Source organism: Anoplopoma fimbria, chromosome 12, assembly GCF_027596085.1.
Source record: "Anoplopoma fimbria isolate UVic2021 breed Golden Eagle Sablefish chromosome 12, Afim_UVic_2022, whole genome shotgun sequence".
In the NCBI taxonomy this organism is placed as follows: domain Eukaryota; kingdom Metazoa; phylum Chordata; class Actinopteri; order Perciformes; family Anoplopomatidae; genus Anoplopoma; species Anoplopoma fimbria.
Window position 1 is genome coordinate 16,397,720 of NC_072460.1, and position 27,440 is coordinate 16,425,159.

General features: G+C 40.4%; 1 protein-coding gene across 4 annotated transcripts; it reads right to left on the reverse strand.

Annotated features, from left to right (window-relative positions):
* Nucleotides 1-1,787: 1,787 nt before the first annotated feature.
* Nucleotides 1,788-26,935, reverse strand: LOC129100420 (monocarboxylate transporter 1-like). Of its 4 annotated transcripts, none has more exons than XM_054610038.1 (5): nucleotides 24,195-26,935; nucleotides 14,294-14,581; nucleotides 3,705-3,848; nucleotides 2,480-3,295; nucleotides 1,788-2,085 (listed from the first exon to the last, which is right to left on the reverse strand). In XM_054610038.1, the coding sequence occupies exons 2-5, from the start codon at nucleotides 14,508-14,510 to the stop codon at nucleotides 1,796-1,798; spliced, it is 1,467 nt and encodes a 488-aa protein (XP_054466013.1). In that variant the 5' UTR covers nucleotides 14,511-14,581; nucleotides 24,195-26,935; the 3' UTR covers nucleotides 1,788-1,795. The 4 variants fall into 4 exon arrangements, with proteins under 4 accessions (XP_054466013.1, XP_054466017.1, XP_054466016.1 ...); XM_054610042.1 differs by lacking the exon at nucleotides 24,195-26,935 and adding an exon at nucleotides 23,913-24,183; XM_054610041.1 differs by lacking the exon at nucleotides 24,195-26,935 and adding an exon at nucleotides 23,754-23,806.
* Between the last annotated feature and the right edge of the window lie 505 nt (nucleotides 26,936-27,440).

Sequence of the window (27,440 nt, forward strand, 5' to 3'; positions counted from 1 at the left end):
CACAACCCCACTTTAAAACATCCAAACCATCCCTTTAAACAGAAGCCATATTTAGAAGAATTTAAAAAAGTTAAAAACTTGTATACTAAAAACAGTGAACTATTCAAAACGTGTATCTATTTTCCCAAAAATGAAAATAGCTTTGTTCAGGCTGAAGAGGTCTCATGTCTTCTGCCCCCTTTAGTCTGAACTCAAAAACTTCTCTGACAAATGCAGTAAACTCATTCATTGATCAATTTATAATTATTCATTGAGTGTCTGTGATTGAATTCCAACTAAAAAACATTGTTAATCTGATATGACAAATATGACAAATTCTGTACAGTTCTAAAGACAAACTGTGAGATCTGTTTGATAATGCTGCGGCTGAATTTAAAAACAAATGAATTTATGAAATATGGCTACACATTAAACTACCTGCTGACAAACACACACATCATCTCTCTCTTTCACACACACTTTTTTTCTTTTCCTGTCATTCAAACACATCAAAATCCAATACTGGTTGTCAGATTGTCATTAAACAATGAGCTAAAATAGATTATTTTATAAGATCACAAGGGTTTGTTGATATAAATGTACACTACAATGTGTTATTTGCAATAAAAAAACAAAACACTATCAGGTACGCAACTCCTGCAATCCCAAAATATAAAAAAAAATGTAGGATTATGTGAGATTGAGTTTACATCCCCCTAATTTGAGACCAAAGACGGGCAATTCAAGCACCACATTCACACCTAGTCAACCCATCCATCTGGTTCAATAACAGCCTTCTAACATTTCCCTCCAATAAAAAAAAAAAACAGTGTGTGGTGTAATTCTATACTGCGAGTGCTGGTAACACAGCAGGTAAATCTGTGGGGCGTAACCGTGTGAGCATTTTTCTTCCAATGTGTCTCCATCAACACAACGAAGCACGATGAGCTGCTCTGGTTGGAGGGCGTATGACACAAAATTACACACATAAAGTGCACAAATATTTATGTACAAGCAAACGTTTAGCATTGCCTCTCACACGGTTAACATTGTGACCCTCTAGACTTATCAAAAGATTCCTACATTAATTTTAACTTCTTACTTTCCTATATATTTGCATTTTTGAGCATTTCTTGTGCTTAAAAATGCTAAGGGTTAAAATGTTACTTCTTCCTATAGTGATGAACTTCCACATTTCCTTTTCTGAAATTGTTCTTTTTTTTTAAGCAAAAATCTATATAAAAACCTGGGAATTTTGCACTCTGATCTAACACGTGAACAGATAGATTTACTGTATCTACATTAATATGAATGTGTCCTTTTAGTTCATGTCCAGCCCTTGAGGAATGAAGCAATGTAATTATGTATTATGTGAGAGTAAATGTACAGTATTTTTGATGATCACTGTCTGAGCCTCAGCTTGACTCGGAGTCGAGGTCGAGTGTTTCTGTGTGTGAGAGGTTCTGAACCTTTACGGCAGCTCAAGACCCTGAGAGTAGTTTACTGGATTTTTAACCTACAGTCATTCTGTCTGTTGTGCGTCTATCTGGTGTTTATACAATATATATAAACGGTGCGCTCCTGGAGGACTTAAGGTCACAAAAGGCACGTCCAATACTAAGAACCAGAGGTCTCAACGATGTGAAAAGCACGTCTCAGTTTTTATTGAAGATAAAAGTAAAGTTTCTATGGCTTCAGGGTTGTGTACAAGGATCTTATTTCTCTATTAAGACGACCTGTGGTGGCTAAAACCTCCGTGTGTGTTTTTTGTGAAGTGTGCGCGTCCTTCTTGAGTCTGTTTTTGTTGTTTTGTTTTCTACACCGTGTCCTCGTCCATCTTAGCGACTTCATCCAGCATGATAGCTGCTGGTACTGTGTTCTCCTCCGCCTCCCCGTCTGATTTTGACGGAGAGGCAGGTGCTAACATGGCGGTTCGCTCCTCCTTGGGCTCCTCCCTCTCTTTTCTCTCCTCCTCTTTCTTCTCTCGCGCCAGCAGGCGGTAGTTGATGCCCATTCCCACAAAGAGGACGACACTTGCGACTATGAGGATGATTCCAGAGGAGATGTAGGTGTAGTCGTAGTGCTGGTAGTAGTTATAGAAGCTACCTGGAGGTGGACAACAAAATAGAGAAGAGTATGATTAAACATTCATTTTGACAAATTTTTTAATCACAATTTTGCCATTATATCCCAGCTGTATATGCTGTGTATCTAATCTATTCTTAGAAAAACTACTTTTGGTTAGCCAATCTCAAATGGCATGGTCAACATACAGTACGTCTCTATCACTACAGTGGTGCGTAACATCAGTCACTCAACACATTAAAATCAGCTCAATGTAGCAAATGGAAGGATTTTTAAAAGCCCTCACACCTAGAGAGTCATTCTGGTTGATTAGGCCTCTGAAAGTTCTAAAGTTAAAAAAGAAGAGTTGATGCTATCTAAATAAATACAACCTTCCACCCCTCCCTCTTCCTGTTCTACATGTTGGATGTTTTACCTGTTAGCGGTGGGCCCAACAGCACCGGCCCACACTCCACTATGGTGACCAGACCCACGGCCGAGGAGAACCTCTGAGCTCCCACCAGGTCCATCAGTGTCTCAAACAACACCGCACTCAGCCAGCCAAAAGCAAATCCAAAGAAGATGGCGTACACCACGAATCCCGTGTAGTCCACCGACAGCGGCGCCAGCACGTGACAAACTCCGTTGTAGAGGACGGCGGCAGCGAAGAAGTACTGCACCCTTGGGCGGACCCACTTGGTGTTGGCCAGCATGCCCATGGAGGGCCGGGCGAACATATCGACGAATGCCAACACCGACAGCAGGAAGGCGGCTTTTTCTTTGCTGATGTCTTTACTCTTGGCGTAGTTGGAGAGGAAGACGAGTGGAGCAAAGAGGCCGAAGAACATGATGACGTTGCCGAACAGGTAGAGCAGGAAGCCGCGGTGTTGGAACAGTGTCAGGTCGATGAAGGAGTTGATGGTCTGCAGGACCGTCTTCTTGGGCTGCGGCTGTACCGGCTCCACCGCCTTGACCTCGTCCGCCTCCGCGTCGGGTTTGGGCAGCTGAGCTTTGGGTCCAAGGGGGCGCATCAGGGAGCCGGCCACGCAGCAGTTGAGCAGGAGTCCTCCCAGGATGAGGAAGCTGCCTCTCCACCCAAACTCATCGTACAGCCAGGAGTTGAGAGGAGCCAGGGTGGACAGAAACACCGGGCTGCCCGCCATAGCGAGGCCGTTGGCGATGGGACGCCGAAGGAAGAAGTATTTACCGATCATGGTGAGGGCCGGATTCAAGTTGAAGGCCAGACCCAAACCTGGAGAGAGAAGGGTGGGAGAGGAAACAGAGGTAACATGAGCAGAGGATGACGAAAGGATGACAATCGAAACAGCCATCAACATACAGGTTATGTGAGAAGTGTGATTTAGTTTTATCCAAAAAGGGTGCCTTTTATTTTCAACATGTGGAATAGGATATGAGGAATAACATAAAGAGAACTAGAAAAGCAGAAGAACACAAGCAAAAAAGTACAATATATGAAGTGAATAAAGAGTTGTGTGCAGGAGAAGAGTTGTGAAGATATGTTTCAGTTTAAATGGACAAACTAAACACCAGAGCTTCTAATATGTATAAAGTAATTCAAACAACTTCACAACCAGTTAAACTCTACTCTGGTTCAACTTCAAAAAGGGAACATTTGGGATGGAAGTGAGTAAAATACTGACCTCCCACTACTCCTATGAAGAAGTAGAGCTGCCCCACAGTGTTGCAGAATGAGGCTGCGACGAGTCCCGACCCGGCCAGACAACCTCCGGCCATCATGATTGGTCGACTGCCATATTTGTTCACAAGGATGCTGCTGATTGGACCTGGAGAGACATGTGCGAAGGAGAGGAGATGTCATATAAAGCATAGATACATTATAGGGATTGAGACAAAAGCAGTGTTGTATTGTTGAGCCTTGACAACAATTAATAAATTAGATGATCTACAGAAAATGAATCTGCAACTATCTGGGTTTTTTGCTCAAACATTTGCTGGTTGCAGCTTCTCAAATGCAAGGATCCAATGCTTGTTTATGTCCTATAACAATGAATATCTCACCTTTTTTTTTAGGGATTTTTGTTCATAATTTGGGAGGATTTTCTGCTTTTTTGTCCAGAATAAATGTAATATCTTTTGAACTTGACAAAACAAGACATTTGAATAAGGCTCAAGCAGAGTGTAACAATCAATCAATTAATCTGCAGATTGATCAATAAAGAAAATAAGTGTTTCTTACAATGTAATTACATCAGCTCACCATTTCAACTTTTCACCAACAGGTGGTGCTATGGTTTTAAAAATAAAAGAGGGACAATGACTTGATTGTGTAACAGCAGCGGTTGCATGGATGTTTCATGGAGGAAGAGGGGAGGAAAGGAGGGAGGGGTGAAAGGGGTGAGGAGGAAGGGAGCCAGGCAGTGCAAGGTATGTCATGGCACATGTCAGAGTGGGAGGTTATGTAGGAGAAGAGATAAAAAGTAAGGAAAGAAATGATGGAGGAGATGAAGAAGAGCGAACAGCAGGGGAAAGGAGAGAAAGGAAAATAAGAGAAGAAGAAAAGACAAAGACGACAAAGTAGAACCAGAAGAAGAGAAGAGGAGAGAAGAAGTAAAGATGAAGGAGAAGAACAACAAACGAAAGAAGCAGAAGACAAGAAGAGGAAGAGGAGGAGAGAAAAAAAATCAATCAATCAATCGTTATTTATAAAGCAACTTTTGAACAAATTAAATGCACTTCAAATTGCTTTATAAGCGATAGACAAAACTCAGGTCATATTTAAAGCAGTAAAATGTTAATACAATTAAAAAGTATAAAATCATAATGATCACTGATAAAATGTTATCAACCAAAAAACAAGTACGGAAGTTATACAATGATAGTAGAATAAGAACAAATAATAAAACCACAAAGATTATAAACCACTACATAAAACCTAAACTAAATAGATGGGTTTCTAATTTATGTTAATATGTTAATGTATGTTAATATAAATATATTCAGCCACTTTGGAGGGCTGTTCCAGCGACTTAAAGCATAATGACTGAGAGCAGCATCACAAATTGTTTTTGTTCTGCAACATATAAAAGAGAAGAACTGGAGGATCAGAGGGGCCTTACTGGTTCATAAACCAAAAGCAACTGGCAGAGATAGACCCACGGCCATGCAGTGCCTTAGAGACCAGTAAAACTAAGAGGGAACCAATGTAAGGACATTAAAAATAAGAGTAGAAGAGGAAAGGAGAGACAAGAAGAGGAAATAACAGAAGAAAAGAGGAGAAGAGAAAGAAGAGAATTAAAAATAAGAAGAAGAGGAAAGGACAGATAGAGGAGAAGGAAAGGAGAGACAAGAAGAGGAAATAACAGAAGAAAAGAGGAGAAGAGAAAGAAGAGAATAGGAGAGGAAGAGGACGAAAGAAGGAGGATGGGAGAGAAGAGGTAGAGGATAAGAAGAAGAGGAAAGGACAGATGAAGAGAAGAAGGAAAGAAGAGAAGAGGAAGAGGAGAAGAGAAAAGGAGAGACAAGAAGAGGAAATAACAGAAGAAAAGAGAAGACAAGAAGAGAAGATAAAGAAAAGAGGAAGAAGAAAGAGGAGAGGAAGAGGACGAAAGAAGGAGGATGGGAGAGAAGAGGTAGAGGATAAGAAGAAGAGGAAAGGACAGATGAAGAGAAGAAGGAAAGAAGAGAAGAGGAAGAGGAGAAGAGAAAAGGATAGATGCAGAGAAGAAGAAGGAAAGAAGAGAAGAGGGGAGAAGAGAAGAGAAAAGAAGAGAGAAGAAGAAGAAGAGTGGAGGCGTCCCTCGTGCTCAGCCTGCGTGTCAGCCTCTCTATGAATGGGCCTCACATGGACTCAGACTGCTGGATGTGAATTCAGAGGGAAGTCTGCTGAATCTAGACAGCAGCTCTGTGTGCAACTGAACTGCATGACAGGGCAGAAAGTCAAATGAGATCATTCCTCCGGCACAACTACTGAGCATCATGTGCAAAGCTGCATTATTATTATTATTATTGACAATTATTAATAGGTTTAGAAGTTGTTTTTTAATCCAGCTAAAGCTAAGTGACTCTCGAACATTATCGAACCCGAACGGTGCAATTAGGCTCTAAATATTGAGTGAGTCCATTTGTCTTTGGGCCTCCTGCAGTCTGCTCAGTGGTTAGATTGAATAGGTTTATACTGTGATTTGTAACTCCACAGTATGTTCAGCTGAGCTAAAGCAACACGTTGTCTGCTAATTCCAGCCTGTTGTAGGTCGCATTTGTAAAGAGGACGCTCTACAACCCAAAAGCATAAAAGACCATTAAAACTTACGAGCCGTCCTCTCAGACATCTGACTCGACCCAATCTAGATTCTGTGGCAGGTGATTCCAAACTTTTCAACAACATCTAGATTGCAAACTGCACATGACTCTGACAGTAATTCTATTAATAGTGTTGTGTTATTAATTTGATAAATTAGCATGAATATAAGACGAACAGCTCTCACTTTCTAGGACGCCTCGCGGGTGTTATTAACACAGGCCTTTGTTCAACAATAATCAGCTTTACAACAATTAACCCAAAAAAGAATCTGCTGATTATCTGATAATGAAAACAACCGTTAGTTGCTGTCCTAATAATGTGTGAAAGAAAATGAACATAGAGGACACCGAAACATATACCAAAAAGAAAATATGAATGATGATGTCATTAAAATATCACTACCATTCTGCTCTCAGCTGTCATCCACTACCTCACAACCTGCGGGGCCCTTCACACAGACCATGTTGGATTTGCCCTTGAAACTTGGCAGCTGACCACGGCGGCCGCGGGGGCAGCTCTGGATGCACGAGCGTTCAATCCCGCACTCATTAAATACCACACTAGTTTCTGTGTTGTGTCTGTCAGCGAGGGTCTGACAAGCTGGCACAGAGCCCATCCTGGTGGGCTGCCTTGTTCGAGGGCTGGTGGGTTTCCATGTTGCAGTCAAGCAGCAGATAAAAGAGTCAAGCACAGAGGGCTCTACCAGAACACACACACATCGAACACACCAGCATGAATCTGAGCCTGTTTGGAGCTCTGAACAAAAGTGAACCTGTACAAGGACAGGAATGAATCTGCAGCCTCTCAACGCTCACGCACACATAAACAAATGAGTAGTGACAGTCTTTGTTGCTGTACGGCAAAACACAAAGAGGGCAGCGAGTTGTGTTCTCAGAGATATTATATAAACGATCCGTCCTACCCCTCCCTCCGTCTCCCTGTGAGGAGGAACGAAAAGGCCTGTCCTCAGCTCTACTCTGACACAGCATCCACAAATGAGGAGAGCTACCCAACTGTGACGAGCTATTCCTCAGTCTAATTTTAGCTTTCGCTTCCTCTGACTGTGCAAATTGTGTACATTTGATTTAATGACACACTCTGGTCATTCATTACAGAGGGAATGTTCAGATTTAGTGGCCAACTGAAGGGTAAGAGGCAGAGCATCAGCTGGTGTTGAGTCAGTCCTACCAACGACAAAAATACAAAAAGGAGAGGGAGAGGAGAAACAGGCCAGACAGTTATGATGGAAAACATTACTTGCAGCAAACACCATTCATTATTCTGAATTGAATCTTTAAAAAGGAACAGTTGGACATTTTGGTAGAAATAAAATGAAATAGGTGATTAATGGATAAAACCAGCAAAAATACAAAGGCGGTAATTAGTGAGCTAAAGGTTCTGTTGCACCTACAAGGATTAGGTGTTAAACACTATTAAATCAGTTTTTAACTTTTAATCGTGTTGCACAAAACGTTAAAACTAGTTTCAAATTAAGATTACATTTAAACATCTGTTTAGTTTTAACTCCTAAAACCTAGATTGTTTGTAATCCGATTGCTTCAAAACCTTAAGCTCCTAAACATGTGATCCAGTATTAATTTTAAATTTACACTTGAGGAGTTTTATCTTTTAAATTGACGCGCTGCCTTTTTAATCAAATTACTCAAAGGAAGTTAGGGGACGGACTTAACTCAATTGAGTTTATTGATGCTGCTGCTGAATCTCTTTCAAGATGCCTGTTCAGCAAGGTAACTTTTATGGAGCTTTATTATTTCCTTAGATTGAACAGCCGTTCCTTAAAGTGGCTTATAAGTGTCTACTGTGCTCCGGGAGGCCAACCTTTGACAATAATTTCACTTCACAGTGTTTTAATTATTTTGCTAAATCGGCTTAAATCTTTACTCTCCTTCTCATGCTTAATCATATCCATATCCTGTAATCCTCAGCTCTTACTGCATTAAAACAAGCTGATGTGCACTCATGCACACATTTCCACACACACACACACACACACACACACACACACACACACACACACACACACACACACACACACACACACACACACACACACACACACACACACACACACACACACACACACACACACGCTCCTTCTTCAGGCACCAGCTCTTTTCCCCATCCATACAAGAACAGAAAAATCACACAGATCATAAGAGGAGTCAGATATAGGCGCTCCGACTCAGTGAGGTTGTGGTCAGAGTTCCATGAAGCAAAAATCCTGCGAAATTAAGATAAATTAAAAAGATAACAAACGTTTGTGTTTGTAAGAACAACACTCCCTTAAAGCCGTCAGGATTAGACACATGCGTAACAAGTGACATTAATTTTAAAAAAAAACTTGTTCAATGAATGTTCAAAGAGACTATGTCGGCACCTGAGAATGATGCAACTCCTGGATATTGTTGCAGCGTGTTTGATGCCTTGAAGCTAATAAACCAATAAGGGGGGTGAAAGAATCAGACTGTTGCGTCACATGTCCTCCTCCTCCTTCGTGCAGAACATTAACTGGTTCACACTATTAGTCAGCGTTCACTGACGTCATCCAGCCACAATGTATTAATATGTGTGTGTCTTTCCGTGGAAGTCGGTGTGTGTACGTGCGCTGCCTCATGTGTTTCTGGTGAGTAATGTGGTTGTGGCAATTTATTCCCTACTACTTGACTCGTACAGTACGAGTTGGCATCATGGCGTCAGTAACTGGTGATCTGGCTGATTTTGAAACAGGGGAGAAGAACATTTTAGAGAAAAAAAAGAAACTACTTCAACATCTGGCTCCTGTTACGCAATTTAACTCCTCCCCTCGGTTTCCCCCCTCAGCAGTTTCCTCTCCTAAATGCCTAAACCTGCTCTGGGCTGGCACGCAGCTCCGAAGAGGATGAATGAGTTAGTGGAAGGAGCAGATACCATTTTTAGATGTGAACTGAGACAGAGAGAGCAAACCAGAAGATGGTGTGTTGCTTTTAGGGTGTGCTGGTTATCAAATACACCGGAGGGAAAAGGTGAAAGAGTGCACTGAATTAGGAGAGAACGCCCTTTGTGTCAAAAGACAGAAAGAGAGAAACCTGATCCGAAACTAGATCAGAGGTTTTGGCTTTCTAGAAGCCTCCCTTAACATGTAAATGGAAAAGCTGTTGTTGCAACAGCGCAAATGAAAGAGTCAGGAAAAAAAGGCACTGCACACTTAAACAAGTTTTTTGAGCTGTAAAAAAGAAAAGATATGACTGTAATGTGATAAAACGCATCCATGCTGGTGTTCATTTTCACATCTCATTTTGGTATTTCATGGGGCTGAAAATGACTCAACTCGCCATCTACTGTTTAAGTCAGCCCTAAACCTGGCAAGGCCAATGTTAGGATGGAGTCGACCAGGTGGGACTAATCTATGTCACAAAATGTATATGAAAGAAGAATGTTAACCTCTAATCAGAAGCCACACAAATTTCTCAGAGCAAATCCTGCCTCAGTCCCTCTCCACCTATCGGATGCTTCTGGTACATTAATATTTTTTAAGCACTGGAAAATGTAAAAGAATGTAAAAAACGATACAGAAAATGAAATTTAATGCAACATAACACAGCCTTCTGTAACTGTGACTTAACCAGAAAGAGAATATGTAATTTTGTTAATTAAATTGAAAACTCAATTCTTTCACAGCCACAGGCCATAGTTAGTGTTGTAGCATGCTGTCCTGTCATCAGTTTCATAGAAGTCTCTATTACAATGGTGGTCTATGGGGAAAATGCTTTTTGGGCCACGGGACCAATTTTTGTGAGCTCTATTCTGTCTGTTCTCTCTGGCCCAGGTGTCAAGCAAACATCAGATTTCTGCAGAAGTCAAAGTCAGTCCTCTCCCGCTCACGTTTTCCTGTTCTTAACCTGCGTCCATTTTGACAAATGCCTGCACATGCAGCCTGTAATCCCCTACATTTGGGTTCACTTCCTGCCGTTGGGTCGGATTATGTTCTCACTGCAATCGAAACATAATAGGGCTCGCTTGGATACCTTGGTCACTCACCAGAGTACAATTACTGTTTTCACAAAGGCCAAAATATCGCACCAGGGGTTGAACTGTACCAGAGTTTTGGCTTGTGAAAGAAAACACAATCGCTAGCGCCACCATGAAGTTCACATTTGTGTTTTTCAATGAAATATCTTGACCACTATTTGATGGATTGCCATAACATTTGGTTCAGACATTCATTGTCTCCACAGGACTATCTGTGATAACTTTGGTGATCCTCAGAGATTCCATATAGCGCCACCATCAGGTCAAAATTTTAACAGTTAAGTAATATTCACCAATGGAGAATCACCATATTAGGGATTAATCACTACTTCCCGGCCAATTTTCATTTTTGTACGGCAATACTTAGATTGCAATCCGTTTTTTTGTATTACAGTTTTTCTCAGTTGTTAACACACAAAAAGCGAAAATTCGGCACAGTTTGCACAACCTTCACTTCATGTACCAATCACTCGACCCAATTTGGCACTACTTCACACTCCCTTATCTGCATTTGACTCTGACTTCCCTTCTTTACACTCTGATGTCAATTACACATCACCTTGTTGTCAAAACACTACACACAATGTTCAGTTGTTGCACACACTTCTCAAGTAAAATCTCAAAGCATCAACCTACAACACACAAATATTCAAATCTCTAAACATTCAGGTCTGTTGAGCAATTTGCAATCAGGACTGCAGCATAAAAGTGCCTTGAGCCTCTGTTTTGTTTGGTGAACAATGGAGAACTTTGAAGAGATCGACAACCAGAGAAGGAGAGGGGTAAGAGTGAGAGGAGGAGGAAGAGGAGGACAAGGAGGAGGAAGAGGAGGAGAAGGACAAGGAGAAGAAGGAGGAGGAGGAGGAGAAAGAAGAAGGAGAACGGTCATCTCTAATGAGATTCGGGCCACTGTGGTAGACCATGTGCTCAACCATGGTTTGAGCATGAGGGAGGCTGGCCAGAGGGTCCAACCAAATCTCAGCCGCTTCACAGTTGCTACCATCATTAGAACCTTCAGGATGGAGAACAGGTATGAAATCTATTTGCCTTGTGTGCTGTAATACTGCATATCAATAGAATACAGTGTGCTCACAGTATTTGTATTTTGCAGGACTGAAAGAGAACCACACCGTGAAGGAAGAACACACACTTTCACAGCCGAACAGGAGACTGAAATTGTAAATATGGTTCGTGAGAACAACGCTATCACACTCTGACCACGCTACATTCAGGAACGTCCAGACCGTCAGGCCGGTTTACAGTACTGTACTGTTCTCTGTGTGTACCGAAATAAAACTTTTTTGCTGCATATTTGTGTGCTGTTTTATGTTTGACTATGAAAAAAGTAGGCCTACACTGAGACATTTTACAAAAGGAGAAATGGCTCATTCTCCAGAGTCGTTGTCATTCATATGGTGTGTTCCATTTCTATGATTGTGTTTTCAATTTTGCACTTCAGTGTGCTGTAAATGCTTGGTAGTGTGCAGCAAATGCTTAGTTGTGTGTACTCAATGAATGGTATGTGTGTGTCATTTGAAAATATGGCTGTGTGTACCAAATTAAAACACAAGTTCCATTTTGTGAAAAGTTAAGAGATTTGATGGCAAAGAGTCATCTTGCAAAGGGAGTGTCAGGTTTAGCATTTTGTGTGTGAGGTTTTCAGTTTTGTGTGTGCAGTTTTGAGAAAGCCGTTATTGTTTTGAGAAACGTGTGTTAACAATTGTGAAAAACTGTATGTAGTTTTTCCTAGTGTTGTTTTTATGCCATCTCCTACAGCATACTGTAAACTCTGTGATAGAATTTGGTCATTAACTCAATGTCTGCTTTGTGTTGTTTATCTCCAGCAGCTTTAGTCCGATTACAGTAGGAAAAATATGTGCGCCTTGTTTTCATTTCTTGTTTGCAATCACTCCAGAGTATCCGTTTCTCACATTGTCCCCTGCTCTCCCTGCAGCAATAACTGTTATTCAAGCTGTGCCTGAATGAGAGACAAAGCAAAGGCAGAGAAAAAAAAAAAAGTGCTTGTGCAGAGGTCAAAATAACAGAATATTTTATGCCTTTGACTGAATTGTTTTAACAATGATGGAAAAATCTGTTTCCTATTTACAGAGCCAGGGCTGTGTATGAACACCAGATTCACGGTCAGTGGACTGTGGGGGTATATTCTGTGGAATTTACAAAAAAAAGTATTGGATTAAAATCACAGACTCCACCTTTAAATAGGCCTGTATTTTATCAACATTGAAAAATTAAAATTAAAATGAGGGGAAATAAAAGATTATGATGGAATTTTAAAATTCCTGGCCGTGAGAAAGTCTAACCAACCACTGAGCTTGTTTTTGGTTTTTTTGAACGATAAAACGTCACGCTCAAGTGCCGAGAAAAGCAACAGGCTTAAGAAACACAACCAACCATTCACTGACAAACACAAGACTTTCCCTATGTCCCACTCAAGGCGAAGAGACAACACAACCAGCCACCACTTGAGAAAGAGCAGATTTAAGCAGCTCAGTCTGCAGAGTCTTCTCACATTTGATTATAAACTATAGCATCAACCATTAATGCTACAAGCTGTACGGCCTCTGAGTTTTGGTGTTGGATAGACAGCATGATGCTAGACCTGTCAATAACTACTTTTGTTGGACTGTATATTGTCCCAGAAATGGTTGCCTTAAATGGTCATTCACGAGACCATTTTATACAACTCATGCAACGATAATAAAATATCACAATAATGCAAGTACACCCTTTCAATGATCAATGCTTCTAACGTGAAATAAAAGGACTCTCAAACAAAAGAAATCACTAAAATAAATATCAAATATTTGGCACAAAGGTACAGAGAGTTATTCATTCTCTAAGAGGCAACATACTGCCAATCCACTTTCTGTACGGTCATGACCCTGTGATAACAAAAACTGCAAAGTAACAACATGTAGGCTAATAATTAACCAAAATGTTGACATACATGTCATGTCAATGGGCTCTAATCTCTGATTAATCTTAAACCCAAATGCTTCTTACACTGGAGCTGTGGAGTGCAGCTTTGAACCAAGTCCATGTGAACTTATTCCTCCAAACTTCCTGTCTGGTCAGTGGCCATCAAAGTCATCTTCTCTTCACCTGGAGGAGCTGCCTGAACCCTGCCCACTGTGAAACTCCGTCACATAGTTTTTTTCCGTTCATTTTGCAAAGTATACGTATGTACCTAGCGTATAACGGTGGGGTAGACCCAGCTGTTCATTCTGGCAAAAAATGTTTTATGTCAACAAACACGCAAGTAAACACAACGGGCAACATCAGGGTCACCAAAAATGATCCATGTCATGTGTATATATTGTAAGATAAGAAGTCGATAACATCATTATTGTAACAGGCCTACATGAACTTCAGTTGGATTTGAAAGAAGACATTCCTCAGACCTTTTCTTGACTGTTGGCACCGATCAGGGTTAAGTACACACACACACGCAGCAAACATGCACAGCGTGGTGAAAATGTGCTACAGTCTGTGCCATTTATTATTTGCCACTTTGTAATGGAGCGGAAAAACTGGAGACTGTGCCAGTCAGGTTTTGGAGCACATTCAATGGGAACAATGCCACACCTACTTAAATCACTGAACAAATCACTGAGATTATGGAACAGGACAGGTTGGCTGTGCTGCTAATCTAAGACTTGAATATAAATAACCTATGTATGCTGTGGATAACATGAAATAAAATGTCAATGCATTAGGATTCAGACTACTTATTTGATCCTTCTAAAGAACAGAAATTTACAAATATCTCACTGTCTGTCTTTATCTCAAGTGTTTTGTCAACCGCCTAAACAATCAAACATGTCACCTAGGACAATAGATTAATAGGAATAAAGAAAGTGATTTCTTTATTATTGAACTAAAAAAAAACCTTTCAAAACACACACACACGTCACTCACCTCCAGCGTACATGACAGCCAGCATGATGGAGGAGATCCAGGACACCTGACTAGGGGTGGCATCGAAAATGACCTCAATCTCTTTGAAGAACACAGTGATGGACTTGGGGAAGGCATAGGAGAAGCCGATGGAGATGAAGGCGCCCAGTACCACCGCCCAGCCCCAGCCACCTTCAGGAGGGGTGTACCCCACAGGCCCACCCGGCGCTGGAGGCATGTCTGCTCACGAGGAAGAAGAAGAGGGGAAGGAAAGGCCAGACCAGGTGTACAGGGATCAGGACTCAGAACCTGTGGGAGAAACAGAGCAGAAAGCTGGTAAAAATCAACATATATCAATATATGGTGTAAGAAGGTGAAAGAGACAAGCACTTATTTCATCCTTTCGTGCTTCTTAGCATTTTTAACTAAATTGCTGCAAGATGAAATATGCAGGGATAAGGAAGGACAGAGGGACGACAGGAGTGCAGAGTTGGAGAAGCTGCACATGGAAAAATAAGGAGGAGGGAATCAAAATATTTATGTTTGTGATAATTTTTTCAATCGCAACACCAAGTGCTGTCATGGTGAGAAAGAGCATCTCTGCCGGGCCACACACCAACATATCAGCAGAAGATAAGCAGCTGGAATATTTCTCTTACCAATCAGTACAGAAAGATTAGAACACTTTGGTGTAAAATGCTGATTTTTTTCCCCTGATGTGGTTTAGAGCTGGTGAAGAATACTAAACATACTGTGATCACAGGGTCTTTTTGCAATTTCAACCATCTCAGGCACACCAAACCACAGAAGGGATGGGGAAATTTGTGGACAAATACTTAAATTTACATAGTGTGTAGGAGCGTCGCAAAAATTGCTGCATCTGGTCAAAGCATGCATTTCACTGGGGGATCAGCTGCAGCTAAAAAACGTCGCCCACAAGCACAAAATGTGGAAGTATCTATACAGAGACCCAACTCTATGGTGCTCTGTAAGCTATGCAAGGCATAAATCATTACAACAGTACAACTATTGTGCGCGAACCGGAAGAATCCCAGAGCGTTTTGTCCCGACAAAAGCATGATACACGTTATTGGAATCTGTTAGAAGTCGTAGCTTAACAAAGATTTTCTAAATGTTTCTCCATTGCCTCCATGTTAGAAGTCATTTCTGCACCAGTGCTGTTTTGGTAACTTAACGTTATACAAAATAAACATTTGACAGTGAATAGCTTAACTGCATATTACTCCAGTAGTGGAATCAATCCGTGGCGTAACCATTTTAAGTTTGTAAAAATACTGGTTCTCCAGTTCAGGGAAAGGACCACTATTACATACAGTGATTAAATTAATCTATGTGTCACAGCAATTTTAGGTCCAGTTTTTTTCAGATGATTGAATAAAATATTAAAACATGATTTAGACAAGTTTTTTTTATATTTATTTGGGGTAAATAATTGTTGTAATAATCAAGAATCAAACTATTGTTATAAAATTATTATTTTTAAAATAATCTTTAAAATAATTGATGGCTACTTTTAATGGCTGCAGGAAGGCTGCATGCAAAACAGCTTAACAACAGCTTGGGAAGTCCCTAAATCAGTGCAGACAGATTGAATTGAAAAGAAAATACTTCTGTGTAAACAAAAATGTGTTTACTTTAGAGAGGTATCAATCAAACTAGTATGGCCTTGTTATCAGTACTGAAACTCAAGTATGTAATAGGCTGTTTTTCCCAGCAAACATTTTGACTTCCCAAAGAAGAAAAAGTCCAGCTGTTACTAACAACTTTAAAAGATGTTTCTGTTCTAAAAGTGTCCCAGTCAGCCATGACAGCGTGCCAGTGAGCCAGCATGAATAATACAAACCATCTGACCCCCTAAAATGGGAAAATACCCATCACAATTTCCTGAAGCCCAAAGTGTCATCTTCAAATATCTTGTTTTGTCCAAAAACTAAAAGAGATTCAGTTTACTACAACGTAAGACAAAGAAAATCAGGAAATGCTCCAGATGTAGAAGCTGTAACTAGAGAATGTTTAGTAATTTGCCCTGAGAAATTACAATAAATCAATTACAAAATCAGTTGCAGATAAAATGTCTGTTTAAGCTTTACCTCTGAAGACTCTCACTGTTCCTCTTCTAATATTAATTTTGTTACTTCCCTGTAACTGTGCCAGATAACAAAATACCTGCTAGTGTGTTGACTGACATTTAAGGGACCTGATGAACCAGTACTTTCATTGTAATGATCAAAGAAACCTGATCGTACTACTCTGGAGGACTTTGTCTCTCATTAGCAATTTGGTAGTAAATTGAATTTGTGCGATTAATGGCAGAACTCCCTAGAAATAAATGGCAGCATGGAAATCCCAGGTAAAAATAACAAGCAGCCCTGAATACTCCCAACTTATCCAGTAACTGACAGCTCAACCTCTTCTCACAGTCTAGTCTTCTAAGCAGATGGAAACCAAACTGTTGTATGTCTAATGCTGATCTAAATACAGCATTTGATTAAACATTTTAGAAACATATAAAGTAAAACACATCCACAGTTGCCAGAACAGCTGGAAATCCCTGGGCTTCCTCTATGAATGCATCCATCTAGATGTCCTCGTTTCCCATTTAGGCAGCACATAACAAAGCTATTTATGGTCAGCTCGAACATCAACTCTGCTACTGTTTGGGCCATTTGCCTTAAATGGTCTGCGGATCACAGATCTGTAATCAACACAGGGACTCGACACTAAATCTGTATGGTGATACTATATTTAAAGAAAAGCTGAGATATAGAGAAAAATGAAAAAGGGACTGGTATTGGTGATATAACCGTCTGTCCTAAAATACTGCGAGAGGACTGACTAACCTTGTTATAACTAATGAACAGCCAGACGTCTTGTTCTCCTACCTGGCATTTAGTCTGGATCATGTTGTAAACAACCATGCTCTGCCAATCATTACGACGTCAGTCTGTAACAGTCCATTAGCTGGTTAAGCTAGCTCTGTGGTTCAGTGCTTCCAGACAGATGATTCTCATCACATGAACTTAAATCTTGTGGCTTTCACTTCTCTCTGCTCCCGATGTTAAGTCCATGTCTCCACAAAACAAGGAACAGAGTTTGCAACCAACTACAAGGAGTGACACATATGCTAATGTTACATAAATAAATATATTCATGAAGAATCATACATAATAACTTAAACTAGTTATGCTTTTGTCCTCCTTTTACGGGTAAAAAACAGCCACACATGTTTTGCATGTTTTATTTGCATTCTCTGTAAGTGCTGAGCCTTCAGGTATTTCCTTCCTTGAAGGTAGTTTGGGGAATTCATTGAATTCACAGACAAGCTTTTTGAGTCCACTCACATTAACAAACATATCAATCAACCTATGTGTTGATTTGGGTAAGTGTGCTGTCTCTTTTGTGTGGTTAAGTGTGAGTGAGTTACCAGGTAAGCTCTTGAGCTGCAGAGGACGATTAATAGGCAGAGATACAGCCCGTTAATCTGCACCGTGCAGAGTGCCATCATGTGGGACACTTATGTCCCACTTATGAGCTTAGCAGATGGGTTACTATTACTACACACACCAAAACGCATTTGTGCCACAATTCCTGAAAAGGAAGCCACTTTATTCTTTATAACACTGTCCATTATTTACTCTTCTAGAAATGCGTTCTGAAACCTGGTATGAGACTTTGTTGTTGTAAACATAACTGTTGCTGCTCTATAAACAATATTAAGTTATATTTGAAATATAAATTCTAATCCTGTTCTGAATTGATTGTTTTTTAAAATTTTATATATGTTTTTAAAAACAGTTATTTAGTCATGTATAAAAAGCAGAGTGTTAATAAGAACAGCTCCTTGTAGTAATACAATCCTAAAGATAACTCTCCCTACCTGAAGGCCACCATAGTTCTCCAACACGCTTGGACAGGGAGGGGTGAGCTGTCGGGTGAGCTGTTGGTTGCAGATTGCAGATTGCAATCTGCAACCAACTAAATGCAACACATCTATGCAGATCTAAGTGTGCATTTCCTACATGTGTGCCGCAACCGGCTATACTAGGTCAGCTCGGGGTGAAGGTTGCTCGCAGCTCTGACAGTGAGCTTTACAGCGGCCCCTGCCCGGACCTCGCTGCATGACGGGCCCTGGACTTAATGAGCCCTGCAAGGAGGGACGGGGCTCCCGGTGCACAGGGGCGGACTGGTTCTGCAGCAATGTCGGCAACCAAACCGACCCATCGTGAAACAAATAGCCTGTCTCCTTTATCGTGCTTTTTGGGTGTACATTTTTTGCCATATCATCACCATTTATATCCAAACAACCAATGTGTTTATGACGTCATTTTGTCATTGTTTACTTTAGCACAAAATGGTTTAAAACAGCACAAACTTGAATGTCTAGCCTTTTCATTTTGCTCTCAAAGTGCACCAGATTGATTCATTTAACATTCAATGTAGAATACAAAATTTAGGGTAACTATTCCTGTATTTTTTTCATTTCGCAGAAAGAAAAAAAAAAGAATATTGCAATTATAATTGTTATTTTTTTCCTCTATCGTGCAGCCCTACTTAGGACCAACAAATTGTCAAACAGATGACATCAAAAAAAAAAACAGTCAGCCCATCCAATAATGTGCACAAGGGCACAGGCGGTTCCACTTCCTCTACACTGGTCTCTTCTGTCAGTGACAGTTGACACACAGCACAGACCGCGACAGTAACAGTCATGAAACAACTTCTACTTTCAGTTGGCAATCAAATGATCCTGTGCAGTAGATGAGAGCTCAGACTCCTCAAACCAAACTACAGCACCAGCATGGAAATCAAAGCAGACCGTCTGTGTGAGGTGTGAGCATGATTTTGTGTATTCATTCAGCAGTAAATGTTCCTGTTAATGGTTAGTGACATAGCAAAGAATTTTAAGTCAGATTGGAAACCATTTTCTGTTCTTCTCAAATACAACAAAAGCAACTGAGCACCCTGGGATTCTTGGAACGGAGCGATTGCATACAACTAAATGTCATTCAACACTAACACTATGGCCTTTAATTTATAACGTCTTTAATAGTCAGTAAATTAAATCTAATGAAAAGTCATCCAGGGGCATGGGGTACGACTGGCAAAGACTTACCAGACTTCAAATGTTGCTCAAATATTTGTCTGCAACATAGCTCTTCCTCCAATGACCTCACTGACACGCATGTTTACTGCCACATGCTTCTGCAAAAAAATGATCATTTATCTCTGCAGACATCACTGGAGCTCTGCTTGATTAAACCTTCGATTTGTTCCACTGGAGTTTTAAGAGGGAAAATACCAAATATGATTGTGCTACTGATCAAAACTCTGTTCAGAGTACACCTAGGAAAACATTTTACCAAAGCTGCTGCTCTCCTTTTGTTCCCCCTTCTTCTCATCTAGAGTTGGTTCGCAAATTGCTTAAGCTTTGCCGGAAATGTCTGAAAATTTCGAAAAGTCAATAGAGATGTATTACTAGTGCGTGAAACATCTTGGGCAATTTGGTTTGCCTTCAACACATCAGAGAATAAACCCAGACTGTGTTGTTATGATTTCTTCTCTTTTTTAAATATCCAGCAAGACTAGGCACAGGAAGTGCATTTTACATATTTACAGAGTCAACAATGAATCATTAAAGTAGACTGCAGATATATCATAAAAAGAATCGTTCCCAACACAACTTGTAACTGAGCCACAGAGGAACAGGAAAAGTGACTATGGACAAAAATGTTTTTCTCATAGTGAACCGAAAAGAGCATTAAAATAGATGTAATATAAAAGGTATAGACTAAAGCTAGTCTAAGCATTTTCAAAGTTGTTGTGTAGGTGAAACTGCGGATTGATAAATGGAGAAACATAAACACAGGATGCTAAAAAGATGCAAAAATATTCAAATTCCTCTCTTCGTTGTAGCTCAAAAGCAATGTGCCAACTGTGTCTAAAAAAAGCAATGTCACTGCCGGTCCTGTTTGTCTGATCAGGCACAGTCATGTGTCCTCTTTACGTGTCACATAAGGAAAGAGGTCAAACACACAAACACACCTATACAGGCTTTTATTCCCCTTTTTTTTGCATGCCCTTGTTGCATTATGTATGCCCGAATGTGTACCAGCACAGATCAGGAAGACAACAACTGCCATTCTGTCATAACACCAGCTACAATGCAGAAATATAGCTTTTAAATGTGTATCAAAAGGAGAGCTGGGAGCAAATGTTTTTATAATTTATGACTAACTGAAATCTAAAGTGCTAAAAAAGGCTTTCCTGTTTTGTATCAATCGAGAACGCCTGGTAAGTACATGTTCACTGTATAGTGGTGATAATCTAACCTAACAATGTAAAAATAAATGTGTCATAAAACCACTTCCGCTATAAACACTTTAGTGCCACCAATTAACCCATTATAAAGGACACATCTGCAATAAGTCCAACTCAAAAAGCAACCTAATAAACTTATAAAGATGGTTGATCCACTACCCCCTATTTGTGTGTGCAGCCATGAAGTGCATATTTAGAATCCCTTTCACAGGGTTCTTGTTTTATAACAAGTCAACTGGAAACTTTCAAAAGTCAACCGAAGATCAATTGAAGCCAATGTTGGCTCAATTAGCTCAAGGACACATTATTTACTGCAAGTTATAAGTCTGCCACTGTCTACCACCAACACCGTGAGTAAACTGAATTAATTCAGTGTGTAACCAGAAAGCCTGACAGGGCCAGCAACGGCAAGAAACTTCGTAGGAGTTTTGTGTGTCAGACACAGACCACACCCGAATCAGTTGCACCAGTTTTTTCAAGTATTAAAAAAAAAAAAGAGAGGGAGGGCGATATTCAGTTTAGGGCCGGGACTTAATGGGAAGCCGGCTTCACCAGTGGGACTATCTCTATCTCCCCTGAGGTCCCAGCGCTCTGTGCTGGAGCTTAGTTAGGTGTCTGTGTGTGTGTGTGTGTGTGTGTGTGTGTGTGTGTGTGTGTGTGTGTGTGTGTGTGTGTGTGTGTGTGTGTGTGTGTGTGTGTGTGTTGCAAAGCAGGACAACTCTTGAGTTATCAATGAGGCCATTCATTCTGCAGTAACAAATGCTCCCTTTACCAAAGTGTGTTGAGGGGCTGGAGTCACCTGAAATGTCTCAAGCAACAAATAAAAGTTTTGGTAAAGGAAAAGTTTAAACTAAAATGTCCATGTCTGTAGTTTTTGTTTTTTTTACTCTTTCTGGGAAAACTGACTGACCCAATGATTACAAGGTTCAACTCCAGGATAAATACTGTCTAAACAATGACTAGGAGGTTGTCTGGCCTGCTGGATTTCCCAATTTATTCTACATAGTAAACACAAAAGACAGGATACTCCTATAAAACCTGTGATGACTGGGAAGGGAAGGAAGGAAGGGGGGGTTAGCATCACGCCTTTCCTGAATGAGTGAGCGACACTTAACAGTAGTCATGACTCTGGCATTTTCTTTTTTACAGAGTCAGCATTAAATATCTCAAACACGTCCGTAATCCTGAGTGCACTCCAAATGCGTGCACAAACAGTCATACACCCTTAATTGCTCAAATGTGTAATTTTACGCCGGCCTCAACCAGTTGTGCCTGGCCTGTACATGCAAACTCACACATGAAGAAACCCGCTCAAGGACACTGTTGCACAGACTTAAATGGTTTTTTTTCCCCTTGTGGCAATGTGTGCAGGTTTACAGGTATGAATGCACACTGACATAGGATTGAATTTGTCAGGTCTGGGCAAACTTCTACAATAGAAATGAGACTGAAAAATGAAATGTTACTTGTATTCAGGTATTCCCAACACCGTATCAGTTACACTTGTATACTAAACATGTATACGGGCCCCTCCCAACGACAGATGTTTTAAGTCTATTATGCAACCTCTCTGTCAAGTAAAAACTAAGTTTGGAGGGCTTTTCTTTTCCCCAAACCGAAGTTAAAACGGGGGTGTAAAATGGTGAAATGTGGCTGGTTTACTTTGGGGTTTAAAAGCCTACAAATTAATTAATGAATTAGGGCCCAGCAGAGACTAAAAACTTCAGGCCAATAATCGCCACACATCTGGTTCTACTTGCGGCTTTTCTTACAAATCATTACCAAACTTCCTTCTTGCACACACTTTCATGTAAGAAAGAAAAGCATTACATACCACTGGCGTGTCTCCACTGATTTGATCTCCCTTTCTCATAACCTCAGGTTCAAACAACAAGCCTCATCTATTAGCTGGATTTTACGCAGAATCTATTACATTTACTGAAAAATCTACAAACCATCTCTCTACTCATCAACTGATGCACCTCCAACGTCACAACACTACACATCCACTACTTAAGCTGTAGATACCTGCCAGCAATCACCCACAACAAGCTATAAAAGCAACAGGGTCAGTATTAATGAAGGTATGCTTATGTGTCATGAAGCATTTGACCTATTCCTGGCAAGTCATAGCATTAAATATTATGCACAACAATAAAGGAGGAACTTGGAGGAACTTTTTTCTGCAGAGAGTCAAGCTTGGGTGCCAGGAAATGTCCTTAGTAGGAAAGCGCAATACAAAAAACACAGATGTAGCAACCTGATGAGACGATTCCTGAGAACGGAAACGTTTAAAATCCCAACTCCATTACATAATTCACTTCCATCTGACTACTATAAAACATGTTACATGCAAACCCAAAGAGGGAAATATCCAACTGTAAGTCCTCCAGAGAAGGAAGTTACATTACATGACATTACAGTCATTTAGCAGACGCTTTTATCCAAAGCGACTTACAATAAGTGTATTCAACATAGGTATTCAAGAGAACTACTAGTCACCAGAAGTCATAAGTGCATCTCCTTTCTTAAACAAGCATCTAAGAGCAAAAACCAGAGCAAAGGTATAGTAAACAAGAAAACATCTAAGTGGAAGCATAAATTCATTAATGAAGGTCAGAGCATCAAAGATATCCCAACTTTTCATTTCACGTATGGGTCAAGCTTAAGAACATTACAAAGTCATTTAACGCTTTTATCCAAACTTACAATAAGTGTATTCAACATAGGTATTCAAACTAAGTCACCAGAAGAATCTCCTTTCTTAAACAAGCATCAGCATAAACCAGAGCAAAAGTGCAAATACAATAAGTGCTCAGAGTTCCAGGGGACAGCACATCTGGAGTTGTTGCATTCATTCATGCACTCACCAAAGGAAACTGTGGAGACCAAGGATGGATGTTATCATGAATCAAGCTCCTGTGCCACCACACACACACACACGTGAAGAGAAAAAAAAAAACCACAATAATAATAAATCACAAATGACACAACCAGCAGCTCCGGCTGACAATGAGGACTGCACGGGAAAGCAGCGCGTGTGGCTCTGGTGAGATCCGACCCCTGAAAAAGAGCCAGCACGTGAACCCTCATCCAGCTCCCCGCACACTCTCTAAACACAGCAGGCCGCAGCCACACGCACCCTACGATCACAAGGAAAACTCGCGATGTCCTCTCGTTGCGGTGCCGACCCCACAGAGAGAGAGAGAGAGAGAGAGAGAGAGAGAGAGAGAGAGAGAGAGAGAGAGAGAGAGAGAGAGAGAGAGACGGGGTGTCACAGTCCAGCCTCACTTTCCCTCACGTGTGAAGGTACAAACAGCGCCGGGTTGAATGAAACCCAATAACTCGTGGGTCCGTGACGTATCCTGTCACAATTAAGAGGAAATAAGAAGAAGAAGCATGGCGGAAGCAGATAGATGATAAACTGGTGAGGATTATTTAACCTCTGTGAGCTGGTCCGACTGCACAAGTTGAGATCGAGATGTGAGCAGACCCCCCCCCCCAAAAAAGAGCCCTTTATATATTCAGCAGCAGCCTCTTTGTACCAGCGCTCAATGAACCACGCGCTCCCTCACTCACTCACCGAGCTGGTGTTTCGGGGGGTTCGGCTTTCTCCGGCGGAGGTTCGGTTCGGTTCGGTTCGGCTGAGAGGTCGGTGTCTCCCTGCTCTTCACGAATGGCTACACGCTGATCCGCCAGCAGCTCGGGGTACCATCACACGGACTGGAGCTACTTCTGTGATGGTGATGATGACACTGCATCCAGCGCGCATGCGTACGAGAGCGTACAGCGGCAGCGGAGGAATCTGATGGAACGCACGTGTAATAGCGTGGAGCACCGTGGAGGCTCACATAGCGGTGTAATGAGGACTCACGTTGGAGAAATGTGTGTCCTGCATTCAAACTCTTACTCAGGTTAAAGTATTACATTATCAGCGTCATAATGGCCCATTTTGGAATATATCATATTACTGGATTGTAATTATGAATGCATTAATGTTTACATTTCTTAGGTGTTGCAGCTGATCAAGGTGGAGATTCGTTCATTCATCACAACTAATTAATACCAATACATCTGTGCTTTTTTTTTAGTATGACATGTCAAAATGTCTGCCGAGAAAAAAAGCTCTATTACAAGAGTTTCTTGTATTTTTTTTATGAGACACCAAGTCAAAAGTAGGAGTTACTATTTCTTAATTAAGTCAAAAAATACTTAGAAATAAGAACAAAAATAAGAAAAATGAATTGAAACATGAAACATTGTGGGGGTTTTTTCAAGTGCTGCCCCCTTTTAGTCATTTAGTTGACTAATTGGTTGTTAAGGTCATAGTCAACAAAAATGTATTTGGTCGTTTTTCATGCTTTTTCCATGCTGAATGACTTATTTCCCCAAAAACGTATGAACACAATTTATGATCACTGGTAAACACTTTACCAGTGAGATTTAAAGAGGTGCTCTTGAGCGATTCATTGTGGAGAAACTCTGTTTTACAGATCTGTCTATGAAATCAACTAATCTAGTCAGCAGAATCAAATCAGTGTTGGTGGACTAAGGATTTCTTTGGTCGAGGTTGATAACTGCAGCTTAGAGAGAGGAATGAACAGGATGTCCTTTGTACAGCATAATGCAACCCGATACGACAGCCCTGCAATACCTTTGTGATGCTGTTAGACTGTTGAATCAACTCATTTTGAGGTAATAATTTGGTTTTGCATTAAAGTGCACATTGTTTCTCTTTTATATGGGGACATTGATCATATTAATAGTAACCTATTCAAGTGCTTCACAAAAACAAGAAAACAGATCCAAGTAAGTAAGCTAAAGAAATCAAATGTGACCCAGATGTGTGCTCTGTTTCTTCTTCTTCACCACACTATTCCTGTTAACCTTTTTTTTCATCACTTCCCCCACCCCTCTTTTGGTTATCTTCTGGGGGACCGATGTGCTAAAATAAACAAACAAAGAAACAATGCATGCTGCCCTGATATAAGATAAGATAATCCTTTATTAGTCCCACAGCGGGGACATTTGCATTACAAGTCATTCCAAAGTCTATGGATCCTAAGAGGTGCTACCACCATTGTATTTAAAATCAAGAACCGACTTGACTAATGTTAATGTTAATGTTGAGACTAAGACTAACATTAGTAAGTGGCTCCCCCTTGACATCCTGCTATCCTGCCCTTTCACTAATATATGTTACTGTAATCACCAGGAGCACTAAATAGGTACATTTCACAACATACAGCCCAAGTAGTGTCGTGTTTCTTCATTTTCACAAGAATATATATGTAAAAAGATATCAAGTGAATATTGGTCTAAGATTACATTTTTTTCGAATGTTGTTGCCGCTGCTGTACAACTCCACAGCATACAACAAGCCACTTTCAAGTTTAAGCACAGTTCATTGAATTAACATTCCTCATCCTCCACTAATAAAGAAACCACATGCTCATGAACCCGTAACAGTAAATGTTATCTGATCTGCCCCCGCAAGACCTCGGATACTCTCAGAAAAAAAGCTGAACTCTTTGCTCTGCACTTGGGAAGTCTGGAATGGCTCCACCTCTTTAATGCTCTTTTGTTTGACCACTGCAACCATCACCAATCTTCTGTCCAATGTTTCCAGTTGACAGCATGTGAGGATGCTTTTGGCGCAGACAACTGACAGTCCCTAATTGGAATATTCATTCTGTTTCTGCTAATGAGGAGGAGAAAGAAGAAAGAGGCTGACACCGGCAGAGTTTGGACGAGACAAATGACAGAGAGAAGACACTTTTGTCTCTCTGTGAGGAGTTTGAAATGTCCTAACATCCCATAACATATCAGGACCAAACTATTGAGATAGCCATGGTTCAGCTCCAGTGGTGGAGGAAGCATTGAGATATTTTACTTAAACAAAAGTACTAACACCACACTGTAAAAAATATTCAGTTACAAGTAAAAGGCATGCATTGAAAATGTTACTGAAGTAAAAATACGCATGTAAAGTCAGAAAAAAATATATTTTAAGTATTAAAAGTAAAAGTACTTAAAGCAGACAACAGCTATTATAGATTATTAGATTATTATTACCCATGTTTTCATGTCAAAGCAGGATTTTTCTGTTGCAGTTGGTTGAGGTGGAGCTCACTTTGTGCTATCAAATAATGATTGTTTTCATTAGGGATTAATCTGGTTTCTAATAATGGTGAAAATAATGAAATGCTGTCACAATTACCAAGAGCGCTAAGTGACACCTTTACAATGTTTGTTTTGTCCGACCAACTGTCCAAATGTCCAAACCTAATGATTAAATAACCTGATTAAATTATCAAAAGGAAAAGCAGCAATTCTTCACATTTAATGTTAATAAATGTTTTTGCCTGAAAAATGATATCAAAATAATTGACTTTTTTTCTTATTACAAAGTATCAAAGTCTATAAGCTCTACTAATGTTTTGTGTGCAAAAATCTTAATTTGAAGTAACTAAAGCAGTCAGATGAATACAGTGCAGCAAAAAGTCCCTAAGAAATGTTCCTCTTAATTAATTTAATACTAAAAAAAACTACAAATACCTCAGAATTGTACTTTAGTACAGTACTTCATATACGTGGTTACATTCCTCCCCTTTTAAGCTCTGAGGTGCTCCTGTTGGACTTTCTCCCTTCGGGTGTCCAATTTCTCCCCAATATTTATCTGGCCTCTCGTCCTGCAACAAGCAGGACGTCCAAAGCTGTTTACCTAATGCTTGTCGCTGTCTTTTTAAAGGGCTCACTACGACAATAAACAGTTCAAGGGGGATGGAGACACACACTGCTGATATGTTGTTTCATCCCAGAGGGTGAA